The sequence below is a fragment of the Barbus barbus genome (assembly GCF_936440315.1).
Source record: "Barbus barbus genome assembly, chromosome: 16".
Lineage (NCBI taxonomy): Eukaryota > Metazoa > Chordata > Actinopteri > Cypriniformes > Cyprinidae > Barbus > Barbus barbus.
Window position 1 is genome coordinate 24,790,862 of NC_136744.1, and position 22,581 is coordinate 24,813,442.

The 22,581-nt window shown below is 36.5% G+C and overlaps 1 protein-coding gene across 1 annotated transcript in view; it reads right to left on the minus strand.

The window, feature by feature from the left end:
- LOC306882010 (lysyl oxidase homolog 4-like) overlaps positions 1–18,376 on the minus strand; it is a gene marked incomplete at its 5' end in the record, with an annotated part of 29,307 nt that extends 10,931 nt beyond the window's left edge. The window contains 8 exons of the mRNA XM_079436433.1: positions 314–481; positions 1,830–1,984; positions 7,411–7,591; positions 8,725–8,938; positions 9,048–9,086; positions 15,227–15,441; positions 15,889–16,214; positions 18,082–18,376. Of these exons, the coding sequence (XP_079292559.1) occupies positions 314–481; positions 1,830–1,984; positions 7,411–7,591; positions 8,725–8,938; positions 9,048–9,086; positions 15,227–15,441; positions 15,889–16,214; positions 18,082–18,376 (1,593 nt within the window). The remainder of the gene's footprint in view (positions 1–313; positions 482–1,829; positions 1,985–7,410; positions 7,592–8,724; positions 8,939–9,047; positions 9,087–15,226; positions 15,442–15,888; positions 16,215–18,081) is intronic.
- Positions 18,377–22,581: the final 4,205 nt, after the last annotated feature.

Sequence of the window (22,581 nt, forward strand, 5' to 3'; positions counted from 1 at the left end):
TCTGTTACATTGTACATTTATCGTTCTGTTACATTTACAACTATCGTTCTGTTACTACTGCTAACATTTGAAGTATGTGCAGGATGCATAGCAAATGTACCTGCCATTCTGTATGAAAATACACAGTTTACCGTTAACCTGTCCCACCTCTTCACCTCCACAAAACAACTACTGTATAACACTAATGTTGCCCAGGAAAACATGCACAGGAAGCTCTCAAATGCACACAGACTGAGGCAACCAAAGCAAACAAGACAAGAGAAATATTCAGAGTGATATTACTGGAAAACACAACATTCTTCAGCAGTCTCACCTGATGGGCACGTGCAGCGAAACCAAAGCCCAGCTGCCTGCATACCACCATGGCTTCATTTATTCCCCAGTTCTCACTGCAAATCGTCCCCCAGCGCTTTCTGCCCCCCACCTCCATGAGCACCTCCACACGACCCTCAGCCCGGTCCCTGCCACCCGCCAGCCGCACCTGAAACACAAACACACTCGCAGACATCAAAACTACACATACAGTGCCCTCAAGGAGTATTTCAACACTTTTAGACACTTAACTCACATTTAAAAATGCTAAAATGTCATGGCATATGCTAGAGCTTTTCTCAGCCATTTTTTAACAAACTAGTTTAAAGATGAGGTTTAATGGATTAAGTGTGTATATTTGAAATACAATTTACATATTGCATTTAAAGGTAGATATTTAAATGCATACATTTATGCATTTGGAAGACACTTTTATCGAAAACAACTTGCATTGCATTCAAGGTATATATTTTATCAGTCCATGCATTCCCTGGGAATTGAACCCATGACCTTGTCATTTGTAGTGCCATGAATGCCAGGAATGAATAATGCATTATACATTGCAAATAATGTTAAAATGCCTTAACATAGTACATTGCCTCTGCAGACTTAAAATTCCTTTGCATTGTGTAATGATTATAAATGCAAATGCATTTTAAGTCAGTACATTTATTTGAAATAAATGACATATGCATTAAACTATGCAAAGACATGCAGTATATAAAATAAAATATTTTAAATAAAAAATTTGGGGGGTTATATAATGCCTTATTTTAAGTTTGCATATTTATTTAAAATAAATGTCAAAAATGTATAATTGCCATATAATGCACTACATAATGCAAAGATATTTAAGTCTGTATATTTATTTTAAATAAATGCATTTGATGTAACACATTAAATTGTGTATATTTAAAACATAATATAATATATAAAATATAATAATGGTAACACAATGCATTATATAACACAAATACATTTTAGATCTGTACATTTATTTTAATGAAACGTCATTTAATGCAAAAATATTTATCTGTGTATATGTACAATAACTGCTATATAATGCATAACATAAACGCAAAGACATTTTAAGATTGTAGATTTATTTAAAATAAATACCATATAATGCATTATATAATGCAAAGATATTTTAAGTGTGCATATTTAAAATAAATGTCAAAAGGCATTATATAATCCAAAGACGTTTTAAATCTATATGTATATAAAATAAATACACTTTATTGCAAAAATATTACTGTATTTTTTAAATAATTACCCTATAACGTATAAAGACATTTTAGTCTGCATACTTATTAAAAAACAAATGCTATATAATACAAAGACACTTCCACTGTGCATATGTATTCTCAATACACCCAATATAATGCATTATATAATGTAAAAGTCTTAAATATCCAAGCATGTTTGGAGACTGTGCTAGCATGAATGACAGGAGTCCACATATTTTTCACAGCGTGTAGAATCATATCAGAGTAACCTGTGATCATTTTGCTTACCGTGGTCTCAAAGCCTGTCTTAGGAACATAACATTTAACAGAAGCATCCTGGCTATGTTTGAATGTCCAGGGAGGGACTTCCTGAAAGTAGCAATCCAAAATGGAGCGCTCTGTGCCAGTGCACTGCACTGAGTTCATGTGGATTGGCCCCGTCCCTGTAAAACAAACAAACAAACAGTAAATGTCACTGGTGCTTCACAAGTTAAAAGTCTCAAATATTAAACAAAATAACAAAAAATTGTAGTCTGCTACTGATTACAAATTGCATGGCGGAAATTATCATTTGAAACAATCTATTGGATTACATTTATTAAGTAATGTATTCGGACTACTTTTTGATTACTTTTAGATTACTTTTGACCTTAAATATATTCCATACTTTATCAACATCACAAAGTGCATTAAACATTGCATTATGCCAGGTCTTTCCCAAACTGGAGTTCATGAAGGAACTACAAGGGGTTTGTGGGTTGATGAAAAGCTGTAAGACTTTACAAATGTATGAAAGCAAATGTATAAAAATAAAAGTAACTGTAATCCGATTATGAGCATTTTAAAATGTAATATAATCCAATTACAAGTACATCATTTTTGTAATCTGATTACATAATCCAGACTACATGTAATAAAATTACAAGCACTGCTAATATTTTAAAGTACTTTTAAAATATTGTAGTGTGCCATTTAGGGTTAAATATGGTATGTATCTTTTAGCTTTTGTATAATAGAGTACCGCCACAATGACTGTTTTGTACTTTTTTTCTGAGAGAGTATTCTTAAAGCAGAATTCCTTTTTATACTCTAGAAGGCCACACATGAATTTGATCAGATGTGTTAATTCGTAAAATCATTATCATTGCATTCTTGAAGTTCTATGGATATAAAGAGCTTGACTGCATATCAGATGTCACAGTTAATTTTCCTCTTGTTTACTGTGACATAAAAACATTTGTTGTTTCAGCCTGAGATGTCCACTAAATCAGAGCCTAACGTGAGCATTGTGCTGAAACTTCAGATATAAATCTCACAAGGATGTGAAATCAACTACACAGCATAAATATACCACAGCAACATTGGCGTAAGAGTAATTATATAGCTTTTCCCAATCTCAGAAATACATGCTGGGGGAAATAAGGGTAAATGAAGTAGAAAGCTGAATGAACTGCTGTGGAAAAACTGTGGTTACGTGCTACTGCACAGCGCTCGGCTAAATTCAAAAAGTCCTATTTCTACCAGAGCAAAGAAATCATGACCAGCTGTTTAGTTTTGAAACAAAAATGATAGAGCTCAAAAGCAAACACAGCACCCTATTCAGCCTCGTTTCTGGGAAGCAAATTGCTAGAGACTGGCTAAAACCCTGAGGGTTAATATGGAAATGTTCCTTTACAGAGAATATTACATATAATCACGGATGAAATCAAAGATTAGGGGCTGAACAAGAAAGTTAAGAGTCACTGAAAAACCCATTGATCGAAAAATGCAAAAGACATTTAAATTTAGTTTACTGTCACTTTTGAATAACTGATGAGTCGTTGCTGAAAAAAAGTAATTTCTTTAAAGGAAAAACTTAAATATAAATCTCAGTATAAATAAAACAACAGTGTATGTACAAAAATGCAAATAAATAATAGGAAAATAGAAGAAAAGACTAAGTAGTCCAGAAGTGGCTGATGGAAAGGGAGTGGTTCTAAGACCAACTGCAGTGAAGAGTTTCACTAGAGTGTTGTTTTATGGAAAATGGACATTTTCTTCTCCCTAAAATAAAACAACATACAGGTACATCTCAAAAATTAGAATATCGTGAAAAAGGTCAATATTTTTTGTCACTCATTTCAGAAAGTAAATCCCATATATTATATAGATTCATTACACAGAGTGAAATATTTCAAGCCTTTTTTTCTTGAAATTTTGATGATTATGGCTTACAGATAATGAAAACCCAAAATTCAGTGTCTCAGAAAATTTTAATATTACATAAGATCAATAAAAAAAAGGATATTTTAAACAGAAATGTCAGGCTTCTGAAAAGTATGTTCATTTCTTACATTTACATTTTACATTTAGTCATTTGGCAGACGTTTTTATCCAAAGCGACTTACAATTGGGGAATACAAAAAGCGATTAATCATGGGATCAATCAGACAGAGGAAGTGCTCGTAACACCAAGTCTCAGTCATTGTTCAAATAAGTACAAGCTAGTAAGTGGAGAGAAAGAGAGGGAATTATTTATTTTTTTTTTCCAGCCTCTCTGTGATGGTAATGCACTATGCACTCAATACTTGGTTGGGCCTCCTTTTGCATGAATTACTGCATCAATGCGGTGTGGCATGGAGGCAATCAGCCTGTGGCACTGCTCAGGTGTAATGGAAGCCCAGGTTGCTTTGATAGCAGCCTTCAGGTCATCTGCATTGTTGGGTCTGGTGTCTCTCACACCAGATGGTCTCTGGTGTCATAGATTATCTATGAGGTTCAGGTCAGGCGAGTTTGCTGGCCAATCAAACACAGTAACACCATGGTCATTGAACCAGCTTTTGGTACCTTTGGCAGTGTGGGCAGGTCCCAAATCCTGCTGGAAAATGAAATCAGCATCTCCATAAAGCTTGTCAGCAGAAGGAAGCATGAAGTGCTCTAAAATTTCCTGGTAGATGGCTGCATTGACTGTGGACTTCAGAAAACACAGTGGACCAACACCAGCAGATGACATGGCAGCCCAAATCATCACTGACTGTGGAAACTTCACACTGGACTTCAAGCAACATGGATTCTGTGCCTCTCCACTCTTCCTCCAGACTCTGGGACCTTGATTTCCAAATGAAATGCAAGATTTACTTTCATCTGAAAAGAGGATTTTGGACCACTGAGCAACAGTCCAGTTCTTTTTCTCCACAGCCCAGGTAAGACGCTTCTGACGTTGTCTCTGGTTCAGAAGTGGCTTGGTAGCCCTTTTCCTGAAGACGTCTGAGCGTGGCGACTCTTGATGCACTGACTCCAGCTTCAGTCCACTCCTTGTGAAGCTCTCCCAAGTGTTTGAATCAGCTTTGCTTGACAGTATTCTCAAGCTTGCGGTCATCCCTGCTGCTTGTGCACCTTTTCCTATCCAAATTCTTCCTTCCAGTCAACTTTGCATTTAATATGCTTTGATACAGCACTCTGTAAACAGCCACACCTTTCAGTAATGACCCTCTGTTACTTACCCTCTTTGTGGAGGGCGTCAATGTTCGTCTTCTGGATCATTGCCAAGTCAGCAGTCTTCTCCATTATTGTGGTTTCAAAGAACAAGAGATACCATGAATTTATACTGTAGGGATGGTCATTAATTGAAACTCAAATGTAAATATTCTAATATTTTAAGATACTGATTTTTGACTTTTATTAGCTGTAAGCTCTAATCATCAAAATTAAAACAAAAAAACTTTTGAAATGTTTTACTTTACATGTAATGAATCTAAAATATATGAAAGTTTCACTTTTTGAAATAAGTTACAAAAACAATTAATGGGAAAAAATTAATACTTCCATGGGATGACTATAATCCCTATTTTAGGAGCAGATTAAATAAGAAATATTTATCTCAGCCAAGTGCAATGTCAGCATCAGTTCGAAGCCAGAGGAAAAAACTCAGTGTGTGCTGCATACAGAAAAAAGTCTATATGCTTATACGTTTTGCCTGTAAATTGTGAACATGACTTGAAATTCCTCATCTATAGTGTCTAACTGAAGTAAAACCGGCTGATACAGCTTTCAACAAATGCTAAAACATGAAGTCAACTATAGGTTTACTTTCTAAAGATAGGTTTACTTTCATCTTACTGGGAGGTCGGGCTTAGAGAACGTCTCAACAGAATGTGTTGTTTCACGCTGCATTGGCCTTAAAAAATCTACATGGTCATACAGAGTTCATGCCAACTCCATGATTAAACTCGATAAAAAAAACACAATACAGCCACAATGACAACACATCTTCAAGCATATTAAAGGGATATTTCACCCAAAAATAAGAGTAAACATTTTTAAAACTGTATGGCTCTTTCTTCTTTGGAACATAAAATAAGATATTTTGAAAAACATTTGTCTATAAAATGAAAGTCCATTGGTGTCCATGTTGTTTGCACCCCAACTTTCTTCATGTTCCACAGAAGAAAAAAGCAGGGTTTGGAAGGACATAAGGGTTGAGTAAATGACAATTCTTTTCAGTTTTGGATGAATTTTCCCTTTATGTTACATTAAATGTCTGGAAAATCAAGCAGTGCAATGAACACTGTACCAACACCATTATTCAGGATCTTTTCTAAATGTGGTAACCACAGTCTGGTGCGTGTAGCCCATCTCAACAGATTTCCTATTTTTACCACTTGTCCCAAACAGTCCAGTTCTGTTCTGTCATTGAAAAGCTAATTTGTGTCTCTCTTCACTCACTATATGTTTTTGTGGCCTCGGCTGTACTAGGAAAATTATACACGACAATAAATATACCTAAAGACCTCAACGATACGGGCTTGCAGAAATCATAAGCTTTGATCTCTATTCCTGCTTCTTCATCCAAATGGCTAAATTAAAAAATCAGCAAGTGACTTTCTAAAAATATTTTTCCATCTCACCTGCCCATGCTAGTTGAATTGAGATTTTTTTCTTTTTCTTCATCAGCGATAAATTGTAATTTGCATTATTTGTTTCATTTAAAATGTTTATATTTTTGTCTCAATGAAAGTTATTCAGTTGTTATAGCACTCACATGATCTACCTGATATACAAAATACAAGACAGCCAAGTGCACTTACAGTATTTGGCACTTGACAAGTTAAACTGAGACCTTGACTGGAGTATTTTCAAAACATGAAAGCATTAACACAATTTCATGTGTCTGGACTCTCATATGTGTCACTATGGGCCACAAATATAAGTATTACAGCTAATATTTCAAAATAACAGACCCCTAAAATCATCATTATCCATAAATCAACATTTCCTTCTTTCACTTCTTTGAACGGTGGCACCTGATAAAACATCATTTATGAGTCAAAACCCTTTTCACTACTTTTCTTTAAATAAAAACGGTGAAACATTGCAGCTGTGTTTTTCATCAGAGTGATATTGGGAAGTCTTCAATAAATAGCTACTGTCATTGCTTCTCTTTGGCAGAACAATTATCCCGTCTTGTCAGATTGGACTGGTTCCTCTTGGAATACAAACTCACATGCAGTGTGGATCTGTGCCACAGAAAGTTTAGGGAAAGTTCCTTGCTTTAAAGCTTTATTACTGATGTGGAATTCATGTTTTGCAGCTGGAGAGTGTGATATCGCATAATGTATAACATCCTCTCTGACCGCTTTCATATTCAGCTGCAGACAGGCGTATCCCATAGATAAGTAGTGTTTACAAATTAAGTTCAGACTCAGACTACTGTGGAATCACGTGCCAAACTCAGTATGATCATAATCACGTTCGTAGTTATGAATCACCTTCTTCCTATAAACACCATTTTGCGGATTAAGGAACAGATCATCAAAAAATTTAAATTCCATCTTTTACTCACCCTCAAGTTGATCCAACTGGGATCCTTCAAGCTTAAATTAATTCTCACCTTGACCCATGTATGCTCCGGTAAGAGCCTCTTTGGCAGTGCCGAAGCCCAGCTCTCTGCACACCACGCTGGCTGAGATCCGGTCCCACCGGTGGTCAACCACGGTTCCCCACTTTCCCTCACGGAGAACCTCGACTCTTCCTTCTCCCAGACGTGGTCCTGCCTTCAGACGCACTGACAGCTATGAGAAGGGAAGAAATATTGACAAGGTTACATTTTAAGTACTAGGGTTTTAACCACAACAGACATTTGGGGAGCACCAGTGGGGTACATGGCTTCACCAATCTGCAGATTAGCGGTCGACAAATAAGGGTTCTTCATAGACTGATTCTAACATAATATTAGTCCCAACCCTAAATATGTGGTTATAGCTTTGCAAACTGCTAAGCCTAACTCTAAAGCACTACATTATTTAAACCCCTTAACAGTAAGTTTCACCCCAAAGGTGATAAAGTTGCATAAAATTAAATACTTTCTGGTAGCATCGCTCAGTTTCAGTGTCTAACTTAACTAAACTAAGTAAACTAAACTTAAAAACCACTAAATGTAACTGAAAAATAAATAAATAAAATGTAACCCATGACATTTGCAATAAAAATGTTGTGAAATATTACAATTTAAAACAACTGTTTTCTATTTGCATCACATGAAATAATTCTTATATGAGGGTTTGGTGCTAATTAAACAATTCTTATTATTATCAATGCTGAACTTTGTGGAAACCATGATACATTTTTTTCAGGATTCTTTGATGAATAGAAAGTTAAAAAGCACAACATTTATTTGAAATAGAAATATTTTGTAACAATCTCACAATCTGTGAACAGTCTTTACTGTCACTTTTGATCAAATTAATGCATCTTTCCTGAATAATAGTAATTATTAAAACATTTGAACAATGGTGTACATGCCTATTCTATTTCTAATTCTATTATATTCAAGACATCAGGGTTTAACAGTGTTGAAGATCAGTGCAAAAAGTCAAAAGTCATAACACCTCACCATATTATTTACATCCTTTATGTTTTGAGCCAAAAACAGTATTTTACTTTAAAGCTTTTTTAAAAGTATTTTTTCATTTCAATAACAGCATAATGAGGGTCAAATTTAATTCTAGTAATTATTTGTGGGGTTTTTAGTGATTGATTGATTTTTTTTTTTGTAATTTTTTTTTTTTTTATTTGTTATAACCCATTAAAATGTAATTATGATGACTGATAAAAAAAAATTTAAATTAAAAAATATAAATATTAAATTTTTTCCAGTCATTAAAGCCAGTCATTAACTGGATAACCAAAATAGATTTAGGATTACCTCTGCAGGGTGAGGTGCCTGGGGTCTGCCAGAGGACATACGAGCAAACTGTGGTCCTGGGACACAGCGGGCCACAGCATGGCGACCATTCTTACAGGGGCTGGGGCTTCGAGGGATTGACAGCTGGGCATGACACTCCGCCAGACTGGGCTCTGTGCCCAGACAATGTACTTTCTCAACCCAGAATCCCTTCTTCTTGGTCATCTGACTCAATCTAGGAGACAAGAGCAGTAGTACATTAAGAGTTAAATTAAGAGTACAAGCAGATGCTCAGATGTGTGGTAAAGAAATATGTTTTAGTATAAGTGCCGAAGAAGATTCACCTGGTTGTTGAATCCTTGACTTTCTTATCCCATATTTTTCTGTAAATGAAAAAAAAAAAAAAAAGAAAATGTTAAAAGTTGAATAGAGCTGAGAAAGAATGTGCAATTTATGGTGCTGTTCCTCCAGACTGACCAGCAAAAATAACAATATTGCACTGGCAATAAAACCATATAAATGGACAGAAAGCCATAGGCCACATGAGGTTTTATCATTAGCAGGCAGTTAAAACTCACTGTTCCAGATCTTCATTACCATTTATGTCTTTATTCAAGATAATGCAACAGTCAGCACTCCAAACTAAAGTTTCATCTATTTACATTGCTTTTTTTTATAATGTATGGCCCGCAGACTAAGACATCAAAGAACATACACATATGTTTTAACTTAATCTACCACTAAACTGGCTTTCAAATATGTACATTCTATAAACAGATATTTCCACTGGCATGTTGGTATCCCGGAATGGGCACAGCAAGACTTCCCATAAAACACACTGAGACAAACTTATACTCAGAATGACAGAGAGACAGAGAAAGAGAGAGATCCACCCAAGAACACCTGCCCTCTATAACACACCTGTCATCACAGTGACACATGATATCATCACTGTCATCATCACCGTCATCATCACCGTCTGTCCAGCTAAATGTGGTAGTTATGAAGGATTTAGCCTGCTAACCCCTTAGATGTATGTTTAACACACTGCTCTTATTTTGCTGAATCTGTTTTTCTGACTGCACTCCCAAAATAGTTTATCAAATGGACTTTTCAAATAGGAAAATTAAATAAAAATTGAATACAATCATTCTCGTGATGGAGCTGTCTTAATTAATTAATTTCAAATGAGAATATCAATCAACAGAAAGAAACTACATTTAAATGCTGTGGAATCTCCAGTTTAATGATCTCATACAATATTCTGGATGTTTCTACCATATGACACTCTGTAGCACAGTAACATTATAGTAAGTCTAAAGCTGCAAAAATGATCGTTTACAGCTATCATGCCAGTAATAAACTTATTTGATGCATATAATTTAAGTTTTTTTATTCTTATTTTATTTACCAAGTTGCTCTTTTATATATCAAATGTGCTGCTCTGAATGTGAAGAGATACTTCAGACAATACAAGTCTGTTTTTTTTTTTTTTTCATTTGTTCTTACAGTTGCTGAAATACCCACCTGCTCATGTAATTAGTCCAAGAGTTCCACCCTTGGTTTACTGCTGAACCAAGAAAACTTAATGATAGATAGGGCTGGTCTGTTTGGAGACAACAATCATGCCACTGTTTTAAGCATTAGTCTATACACACACACATTTTTCTCTCTCACTATGTCTTACAAAACATGCTGTTTAAGCATTTATTAAGCAATAGGGCACTCTAATCTGTGATGCAGTGTGAATATATATTCTAAATATCTCTGACCAATCTCTGTAGTCATTACACAATATAGCTATTAAGGATGCAAGTTTTCATTTAAGCGTTTCAAGCACTTTTATGTTTTTTTAATAATAAATATATATATATTAAACATGCACATTTTATCAAAAGTTAGTGGACTTGAGACAACAGTGTTAGTATGGAAGGCATTTTTGTGAAATTATGTTACAAAAAAAAGTTGGAAAAGTTATATAGCCTTTATGCCTATATATTTCCTGTTTTGTGCTGGTCATATATTTAGCCACTGCCTTTGATTAAGAAACATTATTTATTTTTTTCTCATCCTGTTCAATATACGTGATATGATAAAATAATCAATCACCACACCACTGAATGCCAACACCCTGAACTTGATCACATTTTGCCGATTATAGTGTTCGACCCTCAAAGGGGATATTCAATGGACTGAAAATATAAAGCGTAAAGCCTGCCATTAAATTACACTGAGCCAATTATCATAATTCAAACTCCATAAACCCAGAAGGTGATTTTTCTTTCTGTACACAGTCTGACTGAGGCACTGCTTTCGACTGAAAGGACAAAATCACTCGTTAAAACATTATATTTAATTTCATTAGATGTTCATCTAAGGATATCCGAGCCTAAATTGTGGCTAAAGTCTTTCAATTTCCCCCGTAACACAGACAGAATGTGTCCTGCTGACACAGCAGCCAAAGGGCGCTGCTATAATTGTAATATGCCTTTCCCTTACTCGCCAGAAACGTGGAAATCTTCTGAGTGACCCAACAGTTAATTACAGCATCTTCAGCGGAGAATCCAGAAGAGGCAGTGTCAGGGCGGGCCGGCTCGCGATCCCTGAGACGCTATTGCCAAGTCTGCTGCTCTGCGGAGACTTAACAAAATGCACGTACAACATGGTGAGGTCAAGTGATGGTCATGCTCACAGACGGGAAGGAGCCAAATGGAGATTCCCTAGGATGTAAGCCACGAAAGCCACAGCTAGCTCTATAAACTCTAATTTGATTTCAAACAGCATCTTTGAGTTTCTGTTTGCGGCATGTCTTTGAATCATGCATAAGCAAAAGCTCGCTTAGGTGTTCCTGTGACCTCAAGATCAGAATTCTAAAGGAAAAGGACATTAATTTTAAAAAGAGATAACATTAACCTGTCAACAGTCTTATCTGCTAGGTAAGAATCTTTTTTAAGAGCACAAAAACGTGGAAATTGCTCAACACTCAAGCACATTTATCAGGACATATTGTTCTACAGCGGACACAAATCTTAGAGGAATCATCAGCAGAAAGCGCATACAACACTTACAACACCCCAGCACAAACCTTAGACTAAAAAAATCTTAGGGACCGCAGACCCAGAAGATTAAGGTGGTGCTTTTTATAACGAGCACATGGGTCAACTTGCCAGCATGGCCAAAGCCCATTCAGACGATGGGAATGAAATAGTTGTGCTGTGAGTGTGGTTATTCAAAAAATGCCTCTGAACCAAAGCAGCCTATAAGAGAAGTAAAAAATGAGGTAACAATGAAAAGGAAATAACAAAGGAAAGAGAAATGCATGTAGTAAGCCTGTTCCATTAGGCAAACAATTTCAAAGCAAACTAACTAACCTTAGAGAACCTCCTCAGAGTTGGTCTCACTACTCAGCGTGTTCATGAAATCAAAATGTGCTACAGACAGGTGTGTAAAGTAGGTAAATAAACAGCTCAGGTATTAAGGTAGTTAGAAATAAACATAGGTAGGTAAGTAGTTAACTAGATATGTGATTAAAAAGGTGGGGAGGTACATAGATAAGAACAGTGGGGAAAAAATATTTGATCCCCTGTTGATTTTGTACGTTTGTCCACTGACAAAGAAATTATCAGTCTATAATTTTAATGGTAGGTTTATTTGAACAGTGAGAGACAGAATAACAACAAAACCAATCCAGTAAATGCATTTCAAAAAAGTTATAAATTGATTTGCATTTTAATAAGTATTTGATCCCCTATCAATCAGCAAGATTTCTGGCTCCCAGATGTCTTTTATACAGGTAACTGTATAAAAGGGAGTGCTCCTAATCTCAGCTTGTTACCTGTATAAAAGACACCTGTCTATAGAAGCAATCAATCAATCAGATTCCAAACTCTCCATCATGGCCAAGACCAAAGAGCTGTCCAAGGATGTCAGGGACAAGATTGTAGACCTAGACAAGGCTGGAATGGGCTACAAGACCATCGCCAAGCAGCTTGGTGAGAAGGTGACAATAGTTGGTGCGATTATTCGCAAATGGAAGAAACATAAAATAACTTTCAATCTTCGTTGGACTGGGGCTCCATGCAAGATCTCACCTCGTGGACTTTCAATGATCATGAGAACGGTGAGGAATCAGCCCAGAACTATACGGGAGGATCTTGTCAATGATCTCAAGGCAGCTGGGACCGTAGTCACCAAGAAAGCAATTGGTGACACACTACGCCATGAAGGACTGAAATCCTGCAGCGCCCACAAGGTCCCCCTGCTCAAGAAAGCACATATACAGGCCCGTCTGAAGTTTGCCAATGAACATCTGAATGATTCAGAGGAGAACAGGGTGAAAGTGTTGTGGTCAGATGAGACCAAAATCAAGCTCTTTGGCATCAACTCAACTCTCCGTGTTTGGAGGAGGTGGAATGCTGCCTATGACCCCAAGAACACCATCCCCACCATCAAACATGGAGGTGGAAACATTATGCTTTGGGGGTGTTTTTCTGTTAAGGGGACAGGACAACTGACACGCATCACAGGGACGATGGACGGGGCCATGTACCGTCAGGGCATTGAAGCCAACCAGGGCATTGAAAATGGGTCGTGGATGGGTATTCCAGCATGACAATGACCCAAAACACACGGCCAAGGCAACAAAGGAGTGGCTCAAGAAGAAGCACATTAAAGTTCTGGAGTGGCCTAGCCAGTCTCCAGACCTTAATCCCATAGAAAATCTGTGGAGGGAGCTGAAGGTTCGAGTTGCCAAACGTCAGCCTCGAAACCTTAAAGACTTGGAGAGGATCTGCAAAGAGGAGTGGGAGAAAATCCCTCCTGAGATGTGTGCAAACCTGGTGGCCAACTACAAGAAACTTCTGACCTCTGTGATTGCCAACAACGGTTTTGCCACCAAGTACCAAGTCATGTTTTGCGATGGGGTCAAATTATTATCTGACTCATTAAAATGCAAATCAATTTATAACTTTTTTTGAAATGCGTTTTCTGGATTTAAAAAAAAAAAAAAGGAACAGTAGGTACTGTATGCAAATGGGTTGATGCTGTACATAGGTAGGTAAAGATGACAAACATGAGCACAAAATTGCTCTAAGAAAATAACTTTTCTAAAAAGAGCAGGACTGGACCTTGTCATCTCTGATCCTGTATTTATGCTCTAGAATAGATTTCTAAATACACATATCCTGACCTGTATCCTGTCTAAGCCACACTGGAAGAAGAATCTGTAGGCATCAAACTCCACAGCACAATAACAGCTATATGCATAAACCCATTGAAAAAATCTGAGGATGAAGCACACAACCTGCATAAATGCCTTTTTAGAATAATAGCCAAAGTCCAGAACCCCCAACAATAAACTGATTTTTACATTATTAAAAGAACTGACCAAGTGAGACAACAACGACAGTACAGCTCAGTTGGGAACACTGCTCAGGGAAACATTCTGTGAGGAGGCAGGAGAAAGTCAAGGGTGACAATGTCAATAAAATCATTAAACAAACCTGAAACTCTTCCTCCAACAACAGACACTTGGAAGGCTTTAAAACTGATGTCCCTTTCCAGTAACAATCAGCAGGGATATTAGACTTCTCACTTAGACCTAAGCGTTCTGAGCAGGCTGTTCATTTCAGTAACGCTGAGATCCAGATAACATCAAAAGGTTTGAAAGATCTTTTAATCATTGGTTATGTGTTTAGGTTTGTGAAAGGTGCTTGGAGAACAAAGATAAGGAAAACAGATGTGCAATTCCAGCCAAAAGAGGTGGTGAATCTTTCACTTTCCGCTATATGCAGAGACAAACATCTTCCAGTGCTTAGACATGAACTTTGTCTACATAGAATATCATCATCACTACACCCTGTGTGGTCCAACAAACAGAAAATGCAAAACAAACAAACAAAAAGAAGATTTAAAAAAAAAAAGACAGGATTCTGAAGGATCATGTAACACTAAAGACTGGATTATATGTCTGCTGAAAATTCAACTTTGCCATCACAGGCATATATTACTTTTTTATATTAAAATAGAAAATAAATTGTAATAATGTTTTTACAATATTGCTGTTTTACTGTTTTTTTTATTAAATAAATATAGCTTTAGTAGTAAGTGTAAGCATGATTGTTCAAAAAAAGGTTTTTTTTTTTTTTTTTAAACGATCCCACATTTTTTAACAGTAGCATTTAAACTAGTTTCACCTGTATTTACCCTTACATAAACAGGACGTAAAAATAAAACTGTAGCTGGTTGATACAGTTCTGCTACATGTCAGCCAGACAGTCATTTCCTGTACAAGTGGGCAGTTTTTGGCCAGAATCAGCTGCAGTCTGCACTGGATATTATGTTGTTAGTTAAAACTCTGGGAGGCCCTGTACTAACGCAATGAAATTTAACAAAACTAACATCAGCCAATAACAGCGAATTAGTGCAAAATGTTGGGTTTTAATATGATACTAATTCTCTCCAAAACCTCAGAGACCCATGCCAGTGCTCATGTTGTATATTTCATTAGAAGCACAGGACTCACTTGTAGATGTTCATGTTGGGCTGCTCCGCGTCAGGAAAGCCAAGCATCCCACACACAACTCTGCTGCTGTTCAGACTCCAGCCTTTATCACACACCTGTCTCCATCTCCCAGCATGCTTTACTTCCACCACACCCTCCGTGACAAGGACACGCTTCTTTGTAACCGTCAAGACTGGCTTGAGGCGGACTTCCTCGATCTTCACCCTACTGGCAGACTAGAGGAAGATTGAAAACATTTTCTCATGAGCATAACCTGAAATTGGAATTGTTCACACAAAAATGAAAAAAAAATCACATTGTATGTTATTGTTCCAATTTTATTGTTCCTCATATTGTTCCAAACCCTGAGTTCTTTGCATATGTCATGAAATGGCATGTATATGTCATGTAAATGTTATTAAAATGGCAAAAATTTCAATAAGAGCGTGACAAAAGTGGTCAATTGCAGTTTATGCACTATATTTCAAGTCTTCAATGAATATTCTTTTAAAAAATCTTATATGTTCCACAGAAGAAAGAAAGTCATACAAGTTTGGAAGGACATTAAGATGAGTAAACTCTTTATTTAAATGTTCAACTAAAACTACTTTTAAAGAAAATGCAGATTAGATTAATTATGTATGTATTAAAAGAATTTCAGATCTACTGCAATCTCTATTTACCGGATTATGAAACTGCTGTCTGGAGAATTGATCCCATCTGGTATGATCTTGGGAATGTCCGTTCCCTTGTCTGAGATGTGCAGGTGTCCTTGAACTGGAGTAAATGTCCTGCCAGCGGTTCGAGGTGACTGCGTTTGGCCTGAGAGAGATGGTGTGCCCTCTTCTGGTGACTCCAGGATGCACTTGGTCCAGCCTTCTCTCTGGACTGCAGACCACCCCGAGATCCTCAGAGTGCTTGCAGTCATGAACACCCCATCCGTTCGACTTGCAGTCTTTCAGAGTTTTCTCCGTTCCTTCACACCTCACATTATCCATCCAAATGGGGCCTGTGACAGATGTTAGAGGTTACAAAAGCACTGGAACAAAAAAAAAAAACATCAGTTGTGTCTTAAAGGGAAAATTCAGTCATCATTTACTCACCCTCATTTCAAACCGCAATAACCTTTACACTTTTCAGACTGATTCGGTTCTCAAGTTGGCTATAGAATTGTTCACCCAAAAATTTAAATTTGCTGAAAATGTATTCATGCTCAGGTCATCCAAGATGTAAATGAATTAGCTTCTTCATTTGAACAGATTTGGAGAAATTTGGCATTACATCACTTGCTCACCAATTGATCTTCTGCAGTGAATGGGTGCCGTCAGAATGAGAGTCTACACAGCTGATAAACACATCACAATAATCCACATGTAATCCACATGACTCCAGTGCATCAATTAACATCTTGTGAAGTGTAAAGCTACATGTTTGTGAGAAACAAATCATTAAGGCGTTAATCCATAATTATAATGCTTCCAAAATTCCTCCAGCGAAAAATCCATCCCCCATTGCCCTTTCAAATCAAAATCAAAGCCCAAATCAAAACATATTTGTTTACAGTTTAGTTTTGGACTGTTTTTACTTGTAAACAATGTGTGATCTGTGTATATTTCTCTCCTGATTCAGACAAGATGACTTTTTCAATAGAGAAAGCAATATTATGGATAGAGGACTTCGATTTTTTTTGGTTACCAGCATCTTAATGACTGATTTGTTTATTACAAACATGCAGGTTTTCACCTCACAAGACGTTAATTGATGGACTGGGGAAGTGTGGTGGATTATTTTGATTTCTTTATCAGCTGTTTGGACTCTCATTCTGACGGCACCCATTCACTGATCCGTTGGTGAGCAACTGATGTAATGCTAAATTTCTCCAAATCTTGAACTATTCTTTTAACATTCAATGAAAAGATTATCAATGAATAATAACTCACAGTTTGGTCTATTCATCACATAGAGTTATTGTATGGGTTTGAAACACTTGGAATGCAACAGACAAGTTACATGGACCACTTTTTTCATATTTATATGGTACTTTTTGTCATTTTTTAAGTTTAAAAGTTTCAGTCTCAACTGTAATTGAATTTTTTAAAAGCTATCAGTATTAAAAGTTATTTTGTGTTCCACAGAAGAACAACGAGAGGATGAGTAAAAATTACAGAGTTTTTAGATGAACTGTTACTTTGAACAAGCCACTACTAGCTGCTCCATTAAAAACTGTCTTTTAAAGAATGGTACATAATACATATGTATAAAGTTGAAGTCTGCAGACTTCATGTACAATTACTTGTTAATATGGGACAGAAGCGTCTCCATCAAAAGCATTACAAAAGAGCTCTGGTGAAGCTGTCTGAAGGGTTTGTTTTAGTTTTAATGACAGTGTTGTCTTGCCAACTAAGTGTTATACATGCTTTGGGTTACTGGCTGCCTTTATAGCTGCCTTAAAGTGAAATTATAGGGAGCGATTTGGGTGATGTAAAGAACAGTAGCTCTGTGCACTTGCACTAGTGAGAAACGGCTATTTAAAACAGCAATGTGCCGCCTTACACAACTGTGCTCAAGTCTTTCACGTAATCCAGTTAAATGTGAAAATAACAGAGATTAAATTTCCTAAACCTCAGCTATTCAGACAGCAACTCTTTAAAATACTTAAAGGAATAGTTCACCCAAAAACATTTTTGGAGCTTGATGGCCCTCGCTTCAATTTCATTTATCAAAAAGAGCAGCACAGACATTCTGCTAAACAGCTCCCAAAGAAAGTAAGTCACAGAGGTTTGGAACAACATGAAGGAAAGTAAATGAGGATAGATGAGGGTGATAAAAGATTCCTAAGTCACAGTTCATGTATTTTAACAGAGAAATTCATTCACCTTCTCCCTCTCCGTACTTGGCACTGTGCGCCCATGTTATGCCACTTTGGAAACCCAGTTCCCTGCAAACCACATTAGCGAGTTTAATGTCGACCTCATCGTCGCATACGGTGCCCCACGTCCCATTGTGCAGGATTTCAACTCGTCCCTCGTTTTCTCTGTGGCCCATACCTGCCAGTCGCACTTTGGCAGCAGGAGCACGCCTTGAGCGGCCTGGCGATTCGGGACGTGCGTCCGTGCACACAAAGAGGAGCGCAAAGAGAAGAACACAAATGGGACAGATAGCCCGAATCATGATTGCACAGAGCTGAGGCTTCTGTAATACAAAACAAAAAGTGACAATGTTACAAAATGGACTACAAAATGGAATTATTTTTACCAGTATTTTTTTTTAAGTTCCATTGAGTAGGTTATAGAGATAAATTAAGCAGGTCATGTGATCTCAAAATGTCAGCCTCCATGAGGTGACCCACTACATGTGAAATAAAATAGCCGCTTTATCTGTTTATCTGGACATACTTAGCAAAAATTATTTTTAAAGAAAAGGTTAAAAAAAAACTATTCTAATTATAGTTATTATAGTATGCAGAACATTAAATAGCTCCATTAAAAAGATAAAGTGGAAAGACAGTTTTTTTTTTTTTCAAATCTAACAGGGTCCCACATTTCACTTAAAAATCAAAAGAAAATGTAACAAATATTACACAATATTTATACTATAATATTTATAATACAATAACATTTATAATACCATTATTTAGCATAAAGACAATTAAGTCTCTTTAAAGATCATTGGGCTTTTTGCATTATGACTTGCATTATGAATTAAATTAAATTAAATTAAATTAAAATAAGTCAAGTTTCACTCACCTGGCAGCCACACGTAAGTCACTTCAGTCACGGACTGAAAGAAAATGAATGAAGGAGAGAGTTGAACATACACTCTGTCCCTCTCCTCCCCCTCACTCTCCCTCCCTCCATCACTTCTACATCCCTCCCACAGATCTCTCCATCTTTATCTCAACACGTTTCACATCAATGCAGATGCACATTCCAGCAGAACTGACTTTTTTTCTAGTTGTTAGTATAGTATAGTATAGATTTTGACTTTTTTTTATAAACAATGCTAATTTGTATATACATATGTGTGTTTGACATATGAGGACACACATTTGTATAATGACTTGGGTATGACATAGGTATTACAAGGAGAAGGTGACTTATGAGGACATTGCCACATGTCCCCATTTTTTAAAAGGCTTATAAATCATACAGAATTAGTTTTTTTTTAAGAAAGTAAAAATTCACAGATTTAGGGGTAGGTTTAGGTGTAGAGTACAGTATAAAAACTATTATACCTGTGGAATGTCCCCACAATTCACAAAAATAAATGTGTGTGTGTGTGTATATATATATATATTCTATACTTCTATACATGAGTAGAGAAGACTCATCTGAAGTTCAGTCTAGTAGTATCCAACATATAACAAAATACAATTCACTAATCATACATCATAAACTCAAAGTTGCTATTATCATTTAACAGTGGATTTCAAATTTTGATTTGTTCATACACACACTTAAACGTCTTATGGCCAGCTTTGTAACACAAAGCCATAGGAAGATCTCAAGTCCTGAATAACTCCATATGTCAAAATTCCAAGCAACTAAAAGAAGCTGCATAACCACATGTTTCTTCAGTGAGGAGACCACAAACCTCACTCCCAAAAAAGCAAGACATCCTTCTCTTTAAACCACAGTAAGGATTGTCTTAAATATCTCAAGACTCATTTTCACATCCATCCATAGTGCTTTTCTCTATAGATAAAACAAACAGCAACTTGTTTTTATTTGTACATACTTTAAATGTTTGCAAGTCTGTGAGTTTGTGACTGAATTAGCACGTTCTGTTGATATTCAGTGTATTTCAGTTTTAGCAAACCTCAGAAGGACTGTTTTAGATTCACAGGAATATTTCTAGCAAATCACATCCATAACCGTGTGCAAGGTGGGCTGCACCTCAGCAACATTTACCGTAACGTCCATGTACAGATTTAGAAACAAACAAGAGAAAAATGCAAAGGGGAAAAAATGCCCTACCATCTTACCAAAATATTTAACAGTTTCCTCAATTACCTAACCTCTGTTCACGTATTCGCTGTCAATTGAAAACTAGCAATTAAGTTGTTTTTGTGCCAAAGTTGGTGGGACCGTATTTGAATGAGGTCCCTCCCACTGGGTAAACCAAGACAGGAAGGGGGATCCTGTTAGAGCAGCTAATCAAAGAGAAATCTTGCAAAATGACTGAAAGAGAGAGGAAAAAGTTATATACATACTGCACCTCAAAAAGACTGCTATTACTACCTATATACATTATATCTGACTCATGGGTGGCATATGTGACATACACTACCAGACAAACAATTTGGACACATCTTCTCATTCCTTATTGCTACAGTCTTTCCACATTTTATAATAATGGAAAAGTCATCAAAGCTATGAGATAACACTAACTGAATTGTGTAATGACAAAAACACTATATTTTAACTTCGACACCCTTTATCTAGAGCTTCTACATCTTTACTCAAGTCAGCATTCACTTAACCAACTTGAGAATTTATGAGATTACAGTGACAGATTGTGAGTTATAAAATTGTACCTAAAATTTATTCTCATTTTGAGATACAGAGTTGAGTTTAGGAGGGAAAAGTTGCATTTGTCAAGTCAAGTCAAGTCACCTTTATTTATATAGTGCTTTTAACAATGTAAATTGTGTCAAAGCAACTGCACAATATCAAAAAAGGAAAATAGTGTGTCAATAATGTAAATGTTCAGTTAAAGGCATTTCATTATTGAATTCAGTGATGTCATCATCCAGCTCAGTTCAGTTTAAATAGTGTCTTTGCAATCAGGTCGACGATATCGCTGGAAATGAAGTGTCCCCAATTAAGCAAACCAGAGGCCAAAACTCCATCGGTGACAGAATGGAGAAAAAAACCTTGGGAGAAACCAGGCTCAGTCGGGGGGCCAGTTCTCCTCTGGCCAAACGAACCAGCAGTTCAATTCCAACTGCAGCAAAGTCAGATTGTAAGGGCTCAACTGGTTCCAGTGGTCTTTCCCGATGGCTGTCTAAGTGGCGAGGTCCTCACTGGGGATCTGTCTCTGGCGCTCATCTAGCTCATCTCCGCTGACGTTCAGGGCTGTAGAGGTCGTCTCTGGGTGCTGATCCACCATCTGATCTGGATACGGACTGGATCTGGTGACTGCAGTGACCATCTGGGCTGGATACTGGATTTGTGAAGTATAAAAACACATTAGGAAATATATAGTCAGAACTTGGAGATATAAAAAGTCGCAACTACACAGAATAAAGTCACAATCATGAGATATAAAGTTGCAGTGAGATATAAACTATAATTAGATAAAATAATGTTAAAACATACTTTTTAAGGAATTAACATTAAGTTTGGGGTAACATGTTTATTTATTTATATATATTTATATATGTTTATTTATTTATATTTATTTTTGAGAAATTAATACTTTTATTCAGCAAGCATACATTAAACTAACCAAATGTGACCAAATATTTATATTAATAATGCTGATATTTTGATATTTCAATTAATCAAAGAATCTACAAAAGTATAACTATTTCTGAAAAAAAAAATTATAGCAATAAATGTTTCTTAAGCAGCAAATAAGCATATTAGAATGACTTCTAAAAGACACCATATGACACTAAACGCTGGAGTAATGACTGCTCACAGAAATAAATTACATCTTAAAATATACTAAAAGTAGAAAGTAGTAGTAATTTTAAATTGTAAAAATATTTCACAACATTACTGCTTTTACTGTATTTTTAAATAAATGCAGCCTTGGTGAACATTAAAAAACTAAATCAAAAACAAAAATAGTTTATATTTGTCTGCTAAGTAATGTCAAGCATTTAAGCACAAACCTTTAGCTCAAAATGTTTCTAAGAACTCTGGAAAGAAATTTAGACAAGTGCAAAAGTCCAAGTCCAAACATTTGACTGGTACAATGCTAATTCACCTATCAATCAGATACAGTACAGTGAAGTCTAGAAGCATCATTAGTGAAGAACACAGGTGATGATGTTCCTCAGCAAGTACATGCAGTGTGTCTAATGGAAGTAGATGGCAAGTTCTCATTGACTGTATGTGTGTGTGTGTGTGTGTGTGTGTGTGTGTGTGTGTGTGTGTGTAGGGAAGGCACAGGCTCTTAAGAGACACTGCTGTGGTGGGGCGCTGCCTCAAGCTCTGTAATTACCCACCGAGACCCGTCTCTGCCCTTAGCCACAATTTGCGCTGCCATGAAATAAATACATGCTCTTCAACAATAAACAACTGCCTTTTCAAATTATAGCACCTCCTCCGGTTTACCCCCACCATCACCTCCTGTTTTCGCTCTCTTTGCATGAGTCGCAAGTTTCATAACGCAGGCCGTTATAGAACAACTTCGCACGTTCATGA